Source organism: Neopsephotus bourkii, unplaced genomic scaffold (genome assembly GCF_033783945.1).
Source record: "Neopsephotus bourkii isolate Nb327-2 ecotype Australia unplaced genomic scaffold, CSIRO-AGI_Nbou_v1 NB_860, whole genome shotgun sequence".
NCBI classification, from domain to species: domain Eukaryota; kingdom Metazoa; phylum Chordata; class Aves; order Psittaciformes; family Psittacidae; genus Neopsephotus; species Neopsephotus bourkii.
In genome coordinates this window covers 1,608,888-1,622,583 of record NW_026901356.1, presented here as the reverse complement: position 1 = coordinate 1,622,583, position 13,696 = coordinate 1,608,888, and the positions used below count along the sequence as shown (strand labels likewise).

The following is a 13,696-nucleotide window of genomic DNA, read 5'->3' as shown; positions in this document are numbered from 1 at the left end:
CAAATAGGGAGTTTTATAGGCACTGTCATCAGATTCTTCCTCCAGCATTGCTACTGCAGCCACATATCATAATATGCGAATGATTTCAAAGGAAAGCAGGCAAAGTATGTATTCTTTGTACACCATCAATTTATTCTGTCACAAATTTAATGTTGCATGAAAAATACGAAGTGCAGAAATACCTCTGTCCTAAATGTTCCCATCATGCACACCATATTAACAATATCCAATTAAAATAAGTCGTCTTTCTGTTAGTAGAGCATCACGTTGCTGCTTAGAAAGAACAATGGGGTCGGGGTGGAGGAGTTGCTTTGAGCAGAGAAAGGTTGGGGCTGGGGGAAGAAAGCACTGCAGATTTTAATGTAATGTGTAGTGTTGAAAGAAATTTTATTTCATCGTAAAGATTAGCAGGCTGTGTAATTTAATTTAAAGCTGGTTGGCAGTGTCCTGTCTGTTACAAAGCCTTTTTTTATTTGTTTTAATCGCCACTGTTTTTTTTATGTTGTATGTGACTACAGAACCTAACAGACAGCAGGAATGATCTTTGGGTTTTGTGCTTCTCAACCCCCTTCCTCTTTTCAGTCCTGCATTTTAGGAAATGTGTGAGATTACCTTAAACAGAGCTACAAAACAGTGTATCAGTGAAATGCCAGCCTGCATTTTTTTGGCTTGTATAAAATGATTTTTTTTTGGCCAAATAGCCAGCGAGAGTGAAATCTGCTAAAAATGTTAGATTGAGGAGGCTTGAATCAAGCTTAAAACTCAAATGTTAGCCGTTATTCGCACTGTTGTGGACATTACTGTGCTGTAGAAAAGCAATATGCTGCAGTTTATGTTAATGCAAGACTGACAGACCTTTATCTTACAGTAATTGCCTATACTAGGGGGTTAATAATGTTCCAAGAGTTACTGACTTTTTTTTTTTTGTTAAAGAAAAATAGATTGCTGCTTCTTGCTGGCTATAACCAGCCTGTGTGGCTTGTTAATTAACCCTCCTGTTGCAGTGAGCTGAAGCTGAGTGTTTCAGCTTGGACAAATTCTGCATGCATTTTCTGCGTTGAGAACGATGTGCCTTTGCACAAAAGGGCTGCAAAAGAAAGACCTGTGCAACTCCACCTCTCCCATCCACCCCGTTGTGCCTGTTATAAGAGCTTGAAATCTTTATAGACTATATGTAGGGGCACATATTGATTTCAGAGGCTGGCTGTTACATTCATGGGCATACTGGTACCACTGGTTGGGTGGGAAAAGGAGAAGACAACCCCTTCTCCCAGAGCCAGGAATTCATGTTTTCTTTGTCCTACTTTGTGTCCTGCATGATGGTGTGAATAATGGTGCTTGCTCCATGCAATGGTTACAAGACTAACAGGCAGCATCTTCTCGTGGTCAGCCCCAGTGCAGGGCCGGGCGGACCTGCTCCATGTCCTGTGGTGCCATGCAGGTCTTAGCATGTGGTTCATGTGTAGGCTGGTTCATGGTGACCCTTCCATAGCACTGGAGACTGAGTTTCTCAGGACTTGAGATTGCCTTGAGGCTCAGGTCCCTTCAGCACCTCACTTCCCTGAGCTCTTCTGGTCTCTTATCCTGCACCTTGGCTATGAGATGAGGGTTACCAAACCTTCACTTGTTAATGATGGTATGTTTAGTAGAGGAACACAGCAGCACAGCAGGGGACATCAATGTAAGGAGAGAAGCAAGAAGATGCAAAGCCAGGGCACAAATAACATCAATCTAGAGGAGAGATGGAGGCTCTCACAAGGATGAGCACAAAGATGCAACGTAGTGGAGATTCACCTGGTTTTCCCAGAGCTTTATCTCTTCCCAAGTTAACAAAATTAAGAAATGAAAGCTCAGGAACACTCTGTACTTTGAATTTCCTGTAACTGTTGATAAGTGAACCTTAAAGACCTCAGAACTATATACATCTTTTCTAATGAGTCAGAAGCTTCATTATTACAGACTGGGCTGGGTATCAGAGTGCAGTAACTCCTTTTCTCCTGAATGTTGCCATTGATTTACTTTTTTTTTTTTTTTTTTGTGTAACCAGCAAATGCAGAGAGTTTTAGCTTAAAAACAGAGCTACAGGTGATAAAATTACCCATACTTCTTGAATTTCACCTGAGCTGCTCTCCCTCAGATGTTACTCCTAAAGCTTTCTGCTCCCTAAGCAGCATTTGACATTTGCCTTCGCTACTGAGAAATGAGCAGAAAGCTGCAAGGCAGCCGTGAAGTTTCCTGTGTTTTTGTGCAGGAGATGTCTTCTAAGCATTGTGGGGAAGGTGTTTGTTCCTTTTGCTCTCCTCTGTCCCTGCTATGAGATCTGGTGGTTATCGGGAATAAAATGATGTAGCTGTAGCCATACTTGTGGTCCTATGAGTAAAGGTCCTGGACTAATGTCCTCTCATAAAACCCCACGTAGAGTAATTCTCAGACTAGCACAGTAGGGAAAGCCATGCACCATTTGCAGTCTCATGGCCATAAATTATAATACTGAGCCATTAGCTGGAGCATGAAAGGTGGGGAGGGATTGCCTAAACAAGGATGGCCAAGGGGATGTCCTGCTGCGGCAGTTACCCGGGCCCTGGAAGGAAGGGAGAGATGGATCTTATCATGGATCTTGTGCTGGGCAGGTCTGGGTACCCGTGTTAAATGGGTCTTGGCATTTGAGTGAGTTACTAGGGAGTGTGTACAGTTCTAGTGGAAGCAATATAGCCATTCCTAAACAAATGCTTCCGGGAAGCCAGCTGGAAAAACACTGATGCTTGCCTTCGAGGGGTAAGGGCGAAACCTTAGCTGAAAGGAGCAGAAATAAAAAACAAATTATTACCTTTGTGTGACTGAAATAGCTGTTCTTTTAGTGCTTTATCTTAATCGCCAGCTCTGATTAACTATAGTTGTCGCTTTATTCAGCAAAATGTAAGGTCTGCAGAGCATGCCTTTTTGCAGCAAGCTTTTAATTCCCTTTTTTTTTTCTAAGTCTAGAAATGATGGCTAAAACAGGCAAGTCAGGAGAGACTCCATTCACAGAAAGCACACTAGATGAAATACTGCAAATGCTGCATGCCCCAACAGCTAATGATAGCTTTTAATTACAGAGAGGTATTTATTCATGTACTGCAATCTTTGGTGTGCTTCTGAACACAAAAGGAAAGTACAGATGCTGTACCATGCAGATTTTGCAGCACCTTGTGAAAATATTACTGTAAATTCAAATGCGCAGGTAGATGTACATTAAGTCTCACATACCCATTTAGCTTGATTTTAAAACATTTTACTACCTTAGTAGGTTAGGTGCTTACTATTAAGGAGATACACCTTATTAAGGTGCCTTATTAAGGAGACGAGACAGCTGCGCAGAGGGGCTATGTAATTGTACAGGGATAGAAAAGATGGGAGTTTCACCTGAATACTGTCACAAATAAATCTCACGCAGTCTATGTTGCGGAATGGAATTTACGTTACATACACTATTTTTCATTCATCTCTTTTGTCCTTTCTTCTTTGGAAGGACAATTAGGAGGTATTTCGTATTGAAAGCTGAAGCGGGTGCGGTGCCTTGGATGTTTAGGAAACTTCAGTCTGAACTGTCTATCTTGAGGTCTTGGGATGCTGTAACATAAATAATATAGTAATTGAAATTCTGCAAAGCCAGGAAGAGAGAGGAGGTGTCAAGAAATAGTAGAAGGGATGAGATTTGGAACTCCATAGTTACCGCTGTAGACTTTATCAGGCTTAAGGTTTCCTTCTCCTGCTCTTTTATTTTAGTGTTTGGGGTTACTATATGTGCTTAAACTGACAAGGAAGGTATTTGAGGCTATGTGACATTCTGCTCAAGCAATTCTAGGTGGCTAGGGAGAAAAAAAAGAACAACAACCCTTCATAAGAGGAATTCAGTTCCTTGTAATAACATGATACAGCTGGGGTGATTTGGTTGTCTCTTAGTAGCCAAGAAAGGTCTCTGTGGACTGGGTTATTAAAAGGAATTTCCTTACAGGGCTCAGGAGATTCCTGGTATCCAAGTTCATCTTGAAAGACCATAATGGAATGCTTAGGTTTATTTAGAATAATAAATTAAAACGTGGGATTCAGAAAAAATGCTGGAGGTTCATAAAGACCTGCCTGAATGTTTTTAATTGACTGTAATTTCTCTTTGCATTTGCTGTTTATTTTCTCTTTGGTTTTTATCCTCTGTAAAACTTTCAGGAAAGGACCATGGACTGAAATACAGCACATAGCGCCGTCAAATGGATATTGGGCTGAGTTTAGTTCAGGTTTTAGATTTCTCCTCTTCCATCTAGGAAAAGGAAGAAATGATTCCCAACAAATATCAGCTTCGCCACCCAAAATGATGTTTAAAAATGCCTTTGAAAATCAAACTTGTTTCATATATTCCTATAGATACAAAACATGATCGCAAGGTAAAATTTCCAAAGCAGCTAACTGCTTTAGCACACTGGAGAATGTTGCATTCTCAGTTATTAAAAGCTGTTGTCCTGCTTTAGACAGCAGTCCATGCTTTCATAACCTGTGGGATATTTGAAAATTATTTTGCCTCATTTCTTCTTTTTTTCCTTTCAGTTTATTTTTCTTGTGATTATTATTGCTGTCCCCGCTTATTGTTTTTTCTCTTACAATTATGTGAATGAGTTTACCAACAGTGTACTCAAACATAATGGTTTTGAGAGGAAGGATTTCAGTACCATGTATAAAAATGGAGAAGTTGCATAAAATACACAGTATGATAGAAATAAATCATGTATTTGAGATATTTTTCTTCTCATACGAAATGCTCTGACCACCTTCCTTGGAGGCATTTGGAGGAATTTCTTTGGAAGTACTGACTAGTCTTTACCAGGCTGCAAGGTGGAGAGGGAGGTGTGTGCCTACTGCTCTGTGCATTGTAAGCCTCAAAGACTTTCATGTAAAAATGAGGAAACAAATGGGAACAGGTTCAGAGTGGAAAAAAAACAGGAGAATGTTTTTGGTGACTATATGTGCTCCCTGATTGTTTTAAATATTTGTTTTGAATTGAGATAGGTCCTTAGAATTTACTGGCTTTTTGCAGTGTGACAATATATGTACATGAAAATACCAAGACATTGTCTGTGATAATTATGATCAGCTTAATTACCCTCTGTATAATTGTTTCTCAAGATGACCTCCTTTTTGATGGCTTTTATTCATTTGTTTTAGAAAAAAAAAAGAAAAAAGACTTAATTGGAATTGTAAGTTGCAGAGACAAAGGGTATGTTATGGGAGATAGGTCCAGATCTGTTTGTGTCAGAGACTATTGGGGTCTATGTTCTTAAGATTCATGGAGAAAAATCATTTAAATTGATACAATAAGTGCGTGCACAAGGTAATATCAACAGCCTATATATTATTTCAAAATCTGGTGAGTTTCTTTATAGAGGATTAGGTTATATAGTGTAGGGGGACTCCAAAAAGAAAATAGAATTGTGTATTGATGCCTTTAGAAATATTATTTGAGAGCAATAAAATGTTCCCTGAAATTCCCTCCTGAGTGGAGGAAATGGAGTTTGTTTGCAGTAATTGCATTTTCTAGCATTTGCTTTCGCACTTTCCAATATGAGTTAAGCCAATTGGAACCTGTGATTTCGTTTTGCTTATTGGCAAAAGTACCATGTAAATTGATCTGTGATGCATTTATAGAGAATGCTTTGAAAATTTTGAAATAGAGATGGCTTTTCTTATTAGATTTAGATAGTATTAGGGTTCATTTCTATATTTTAGCTTAATGTAATAGTAACCAAAAATGTTCCTTTTCAATTTAGTCTTAATCAGGTTCAAGGAGAACATCTGCTTAGCCCCACTAGCAGAGTTTATGTTCCCTATCCAAGCCAGTTGAAGCTGTACCAGGCTGAAATTGATCTAAAACTTATCAGCCCTAGTACATTAAGATCTTGATCACAAGAGAAAATGTAAAATTATGTTGGACAAAATATATTTCTACGTATATAGCATTACACAAGCCTTATTGACCTTAAACTGTAGGGGGTTAGATGCACATCTCATTATTAAGTGTAAATGTGGCTAATTCTGTTTAGAGGAACACCCTTCAGCTCTGCCAGATAAAAGATGTTTCTGCCTGAAAACCTCATCTGTTTTCCTAAGTGAACACTATTTCACTTAAAGGATCTCTTTGGAAGTGTGCACTTGGCACTAGTGCAGTCGTGGTGATCCTTCAGTTATTGCTTTGGCTATGGCAAAGGGAAGAGTAGCAGGAACTATTATTTCTGCAAGAAGCATTTTTAAGAATGAAGGGGGAAAATCAGTCTATTGCAGTGTTCAGAGAGGGTGGTGTGCTCAGAATGTGCTAAATTTAAGGGGAAACTTCATAGCTGTCAGCTTTTTTGATGATTTTTTTTTTTAGGTGATTTGTTTTTTCTGTTAGGTGTTTAGGTGTTCGTTTTTTCTCTTAAAAGCCTCATTTCTTAGGTTACAGAATTACAAGCCTGAAAAGAAAAGCCTTTCCAGGGACTAGCAAGCAATCTGTGCTGCTTCTGTTTCAGATTTCATCATTTTAAAGTCAGTTTGGGGGACTTTTTACACCTAAAGTTGGGAGTGTTGTGAGCTGCTTTTTCTGGTTTTGAGGTTAGACTAAACAAAAAACTTTTGGTTCTGTTTGTTTCAAAACAAATAGCTGTCATGTATTAACTGATAAAACTTCGGTGAAGCTTTTCCTTTTTCAAGAAAAACATTTCAATAATAGTAGCCCCGTGAAATTCAAAACAGATTTGAGATCAAAATCCAGCTCGCGACAGAATAATGCTAAGGAAGCTGTGGAACACTGAAGTGAAGCGGAAGATTGTTACTTATGCCGTGCTGCGTTTTTTCTTTTAACAGAGAGGAGAAGGGTGTTAATCACAAACAGTTACATTAGAATAATGTTGTGGTTGAGACATAAATGCGTAAAAGCAAGGAATTGTTACCAGTATCAGGGCATCATTAAATCAGACCCAGAGATTATTAGGTTGTGCAGTGTGTACAGCCCTACTTCAGGGTTCATGCTGCACTTGGCTATGTTACAGCCCAGTGTTGTGCAAAATTCTCTATATTTACCTATGGGAGTGCGAACGAGTGGAAGCACTTGGTTTGGAGTATGCTGGTTCTGCAGTGGCTCAGAGAGGACCATTACTTGCTGCAGGAGGTTGGCACTGTGTAGCCAAGTTAGAGGCGCTGATGCAAGATTCACTCAGTACTTCCTTGCTTTCATGGGTTTATGACTCAACCGTGGCATTATTGTAACGTAGTTTTTTGTGTTTAATGTTTCTTAGACTTGGTTTTCCATTGCCAGCATGGAAGAAATCCTAATGCATGAGTTTCAGAGGAGAAGGTAGCAGTCTGAACCTGCTGTGTGGCTCGATCCGCAAGTGTGAGTATTAACGCTAGAGCTGTCAGGCCTTGTGGAAATTAATGAAGCCTGACGGTTACAGAGTGAAAGGTCAGAGGCAGAGCTTGCACTTACCTAACATTTCTGTTTTGTTGTGTCTAACAGCGTTTTCAACAAAGGGGAGCTTTAATGTACAAGCCTTAGATTTATCACAGGAATTCAAGGGTCTCAGCCTCTGCTTCTCCCTGTGCTGTGGCCTGATGTTTTCTTTGCATAAAGGCAAAGCAGTTAAACTTCCATTCATCTGCTCCTCTTGCTGTGTTGCCTGTGTGTGTTTTGCCTTTATTTTTTCTTCTCCAAAATTGTCTTTTGGAGGGAAAAAAATTTACGAAGAGGCATCTGAACTGATCGTAGTTTAAAAAGCTGGTGGAATACTTTCCATTAAGAAAATCTTGAGAGCTCTTGTACTTCAGTTCTTCGTATTTCTTTAGAAGCATGTTCTGGGTTTTGTGCATGTTCTGTCTTTTATTTGCCTGCTTTTTTGGTTTTAATTGTTTTGTTCTGTACATTTCTACAGAAGCTGAGGTAAAATGCATAGAAATTCATGGGTTATATTTTCAGCCAGTATGTTGGTTGGCATCAGTTTTAGCTATTCCAGTGAGGACTTTTTGTGAAGGCTGTTTGATTACAATAGTGAAAGTATTTTCACAGTCAGTGGGTCAGTCTCATTGTGGAAAAGATGTTTGTTTTTCCTGCCCAGTTTTGGATCTCAGTACCTGCAGCTGGTTGTTGGTGAGAGAAGTCTCACCAAAAGCTTGGGTCTATATAGCTCTACTTATACAGTATAACTGACTTGCTGCTGACAAAGGAGAAATCAGAGGCTTTGAGACACTCTTTTAAAAAGCTGGAAGGGGCCTATGTTTCTTGCAGTTGTGCTTGTAAATGCTGGGAAGAGAGAGTAACCATGCCCATGAGATGAAGTGGGCTTTCCATGATAAACCTGCATGAAGAGTTACAGAGCTGCTGAGCAGTAGCAGGTTCTGCTGGTTGCCCTTGCCTGCTGACCAGAACTGGAAGAAATGACACAAGGTCTGCTCCTTCAGTGTTCATCTCTGGATGTGTATGTGGTTGGTTATAGGTGAATGCTTCATGACCAATTTTGCACTTCTGAAGCATATATGATGCACCATAAATATGTGATTCACTTGCATAGGCATCTCTCCCTCTTTCTGAAGGGATTAAGATTTGTACTTCAAGGTTTCTCAACCTTTTTCTCAACGTATGGCCAAAGGGTCTGTGAGACTCTGAAATGGGCATGGAAATGCTTTAGATTTCGTGGAAGTGTTGTGGGGTTTGAATAGTTGATGCATGCTTATGCATATTCACAGCTTCATATCAAAAGTACTTGCATAGCATTTGTGTGTAAATACAGGTTTCTACCACAACATAGACAGCTATATCCCATTATTTCTTTTACTTCCTTGTGGGTTTTTTAGGCAACAGTATTTAAAAAATAATGTGATTTTCTATTTTTACAGGGACTCGGCATTTAACATGCATTGCGAGCCAGGCTCCTTTTCATGTCTGGCAGCTCTACAGAACTTGGGCTGTGTGACTAAATTGTACTCATGAAGTACGTATGTAGCATGCTATTAAAATGGGAGTGGTTGTTCAACAGATTAAGGATTCCTAGGAATTTTAAGAATCCCATTGGAACACCTACATATGTAGGTTAAAAAAAAAATCCAACAATCCTTCCACCCCACCATCTTCTAGAAGATTTTCTTGATCGATGCCTGCATCTTGCTTGTACTGTTAAGGACTGGTGTTGTAAAACATCTTAGCCAAGTAAAACATCTTAGCCAAAATACAAATATATATTGAAGATACACACCTGCACACACCCCCACCCCTGCCATGTATTCACAATATTTAGAATTTCAAATAGTCCAGTATAAGTGACTCCACAGACTTGGCGTCCTAATCATTTTTAGTAGCTTTAATTTTAGCCTCTTGATCTCACCTGTTAAACATTTAACTATTTTGAATTTGAACTCAGTTGTAACCCTGGGAGTTCGTAATTGGGGTTGTGAAGTACCTGTGCTACCAAACAGTCCAAACTCTTTTCCTACAGTTCTGTTTTCTAGATTCACAGTGAAAATTAGAATTGATATTATTGGTGTATGGTGGAAAATTTAAAAGTTAGGAAATCAGACTAACAAAGACCAAATGTAGCTCACAGAAGTTTAGTGAAAGAAAGTGAGGAAATGTCTTTCAGTCTGGGTACTGTGCAACTGCATCTCTTTGTACAGACAGCAGAGGTATATGTGCAGAGATTAATCTGGTCAAAATGAAACTAAAATACCATGGAGTAAGAGATTTCTGTGTGTGACTGTTCATGCTTCCATATTAAGCACAGAAGGTCAGCAGATTATAGACAAAGGGCAGGGCTGCCAAAAGAAAACACTCAAAAATATTTCATAAATTCTATGAAAGACAGTAAATGTTGTGCACTGCCACAGGGCCTTTCAGAAAAGGAAAACCTGAATGTGATGAATAAATAGCTAATGTGATTGCAGGAAATTTATTACTGTGATTAGTGCTGTATAACCCTTCCTCAGGGAAGGGGAAAGGAATAGATTCGACTTCCTCTTGCTGCTCCCCTTTGCTTGAGCCTGTCTTTTGCTGCATTTGTGTTTCGATGAGCGATGTTGCACATTGCCAGCAAAATGTGACTGGTTATGGAGCCGGGGAGCTAGGTAGGGACCTTGGTCAGACCTTGGTGTCCATCCAGTGATCATACAGAGTGAAGCGTATCTTGTCTCGTTGCTGGATGGGGGAACTGGGGCTGTAGCCATTGCATCTGCAGCCAGCTCTGGTTACTTTCCAGCTCACAGGCAATGGGTGTGCTGAGCTAGAGCTTGCATGTAGATGTTGGTGAACTTTGGTCCCCGTGGGGTTTCTCCTTCTGGGCATGTTTTGCCTTATTCCTCAGTGTTGATGGATGCTGAAGTTTCATTGGTGGGGCCATGTCCCCTCTTCTCTCCCAGGTCTCCCCATCCTGGCTCTCAAGAGGTGACCAAGTGGAGGCTGTAATTGCAGTAAATACTATTTGGTTTTCCCTATGGATTTCAGGTGCTTATTTAAGATGTGTAATATCATATGTATATATGTTCTAATAATCACTCATGCCACCATTGTTTTGTCTGTTCATGTCCTGTGCCTGTTCAAGGCAAGCTCTCTTTTTCAAGGTGTAAAGATTAAAAAAAACAACATTGACTTCAAGCAAAAATGTTCCAGACTTAATTTATCAAAATAAATGGGAGAAAGTGTAAAACTTGGACGTTTATCCAGTGAGATGAGACGTTTTCTCTGCTAAGACTGGCAAATGCTGACAGCTTGGCAGAAACCTGAATTTAACTTCTCCATCCTACTTCTCTGAGAATTTTATCACATCTAGCTTGTTTTGGGGGATTGATAGTTATGACAAGTGTATCAAATTTCATGCTGGTGGTATCTTTTATGGTTCCTGAGAGAAGAGAAAATAGCAATTTTACCTTGTGCCCAGGAGTCACAGAGAGAAGGGATTATAGGTACCTGCCACATCGAGTTTTTAAATAAAAATGAATTGCAGAACAGCCTGTAGCAGAGTGGAAGGGAAAGGAAGAGAGAAAGGAGTGAAGCATAAACTGCAGAGGAGCATTTGTTGCATCTCCTCCACCTATTATTCTAATGCAGCGCTGTAGAGTTACAAATATGTATGATCTGCATTTTGCTCATATGTGACGTGCCTGTGAAGATTTCTGCTTGGAATTTTGTTGTTTGGTGGGGTTTTTTTTTGGTTTTGTTTGTTTGTTTTTCCCCAGGGAATTTGTAGGTTTTTGTTTTTTCTATCCAGAATTACCTAATTTTGCAAAGATGGTGTTTGTATACATATCTTGTTTAATTCCTGTTTCATTGCTGTAAATATTGAATACCAGAGGATTTTGACTGGTTCCCTGTAAGTATATTTAGGGGTAAGTTAATCTTATTGTAAATACTTGCATCTTTGCTTTGAAACTTACTTTAAAAAAAAAACAAAAACAACAAAAAACCAGCACAAACCCAAACAGTTTCGAAAGTTGAAAGACAAGATTTAGATTAGCAAAGCCACATCTATTTAGGAGAACTGTGTTCATGAGAAATATGTAGCATCTGTGTTCCTCAGGGCACCTGTTGGGAGTACCAGAACTAGAAGGTTGTTCCACAGACATTTCCACGTGTATTTTGCTGCCTTTATGAAAAAAAAAGAAAAAAAAAAAAAAACCAAGCAAAAAACCAGAACAATCCCTTTCTAAATAATAATTAAGATTAAACACCAAAATAAATGATTTACTATAAGACTAGGAAATCAGGCTGTAGGGAAAGCAGTAGAAATTAGCTTTGAAGTAAACTTAGGTGTGATTTTTGGCAAGTTGCAGTGGGCCAGGTTTTGTAAAAGAACCAAACTTCTGAAGACACCACAGTATGTGACCATGTTTTTAAGGGAGTTCAGCACCCAGTATGTTCATTTGGAAGATTTGGCACACTGACTGTTGGTAATGAGTGCTTGAAAATCTGTCTCTGAACTCCAAAAATCTGGCTCGATGAGCTTGATCCATGCCTCTTTCCTCACAAACAACAGGAATAGTTGCTCTGAACTGGGGTGGTCAAGCCTGCATTCTTATTTCTGACCATCACAGTAAATTAATTAGCCACATTTCCTTTTTCCCACCTTATGTCTCACTTAGACATCTGAGTTTCATGGTTTCTTACACATGTGTGCTTCTTACAGAAATGAGATACTACTGTAAACTGAATTTAGTAATGAAGTGGAAGTCCATTGCAAGGGAATTGAAGCTTTGGAAAACAAGCTGGGTTTGGAATAAATGCCGTCTGAACGCAAATCAAAATAAAGGGATAATTTAAAAACCAGCAGGACCAGTTGCCTAATCTTAGGCTAACCTAAGTTGGCATGTCCTCCGCTGAAAGAAAGGGAGCAGTGGTGGTTTGTGCCACCTTTGGAGCTGGTGTGGTGCCTACCAGCTTGATTTGTTTAGCAGTACATGGTCTTTATTATGGTATTGCTTTGTGTGATATTACTTTACACTTTAACACAGTTTCATTCAACTGAAGAGGAGCAGCATTAATAACTTCTGCTCGGCATGGAGATGCACATAGACCTGCGATATTTCATTCTGTCACTGCTAACTGTCTATTTATTGTGCCAGCAATGCTGAAGTGGGAGGAAAATGTGCTAATTAAGTCCTCTTTTTTGTTATTTCAGGAAACCTACCATATGAATATAAAATAGTGATTGCTGGGAATCATGAACTGACATTTGATAAGGAATTCATGGCAGACCTTGTTAAACAAGATTACTACCGCTTTCCCTCTGTGTCCAAGTTGAAACCAGAGGACTTTGACAATGTTCAGTCGCTCCTGACAAATAGTATTTACTTACAAGATTCAGAAGTAACAGTTAAAGGATTCCGAATATATGGTGCCCCGTGGTAAGTCTCAGTTTAAACTTTCTTTGCTGTTATTACTTGACCCACAGCAGGAATCATTCCTGTTGAAAATGCATGAAGCTGCTTTGTTGCATTGCCCTGCTGATCAGTATCAAACTTAAGCTGTAAACTACCCTAAAACAATTCCCCCCCCCCCCCCCCCCACCTTTTTCAGGGGTGTGTGTGTGTGTATAAATAGGCTTTATTTAGCCTTGTGTGTGAAATAAGATGAAAGGAATTGCAACTATTGCTATTCTGCCTGCTGAATACCCTTAAAAAATTGTGGACTCAGTATCCACACTGTGCTTGTGGATTAACTGCATCTTAGTATATATTAGGGAAGCTGCATTACGTGTATTGTGCACTGTTTAGGTATTTAAGTCTGCTGTGCTAATAGATCAGTATGGCAGCATTTAACACCCACACAGCACAAGGTACAAGGCAGCAGGTGAGTTAAGCATTATGTCTGATCAGTTCTAGGCATTGTTTTCTTTTGCTTGTAAGGTTGTGATAAGGAAAATTTGACCCAGTTTTGATCTCATTCCACCCCTGTGACAAGCATGCGCTGACCAGTTTTGTACTGAGGAGACTCTTCCTTATTTTTCCTATGTGTTCTTAAATTGTGGTGCCTGGTATCTCTGTGTGGAGTCTTGGGTAACACTTGTTTTAAATTTTCACACTAAAACCAGCTACAGTCCTTTCAGACTCTTATCAGAAACCTGAACTTCATTGGTGGTGATAATCATTACCCTACTCAGCATTCTCAATTGTCAGCTGAAGTACTTAGGTGCTAATTTATGCACGTCTATAAGAA

At 39.4% G+C, this 13,696-nt stretch overlaps 1 protein-coding gene across 3 annotated transcripts in view; it reads left to right on the top strand.

Annotated features, from left to right (window-relative positions):
* The window catches only part of MPPED2 (metallophosphoesterase domain containing 2), a 276,881-nt gene that overhangs the window by 42,421 nt on the left and 220,764 nt on the right, over positions 1-13,696 (top strand). For all 3 annotated transcript variants that reach the window (XM_061356580.1, XM_061356578.1, XM_061356579.1), the window contains exon 4: positions 12,660-12,885. In XM_061356580.1, coding sequence (XP_061212564.1) covers positions 12,660-12,885 — 226 coding nt within the window. The remainder of the gene's footprint in view (positions 1-12,659; positions 12,886-13,696) is intronic.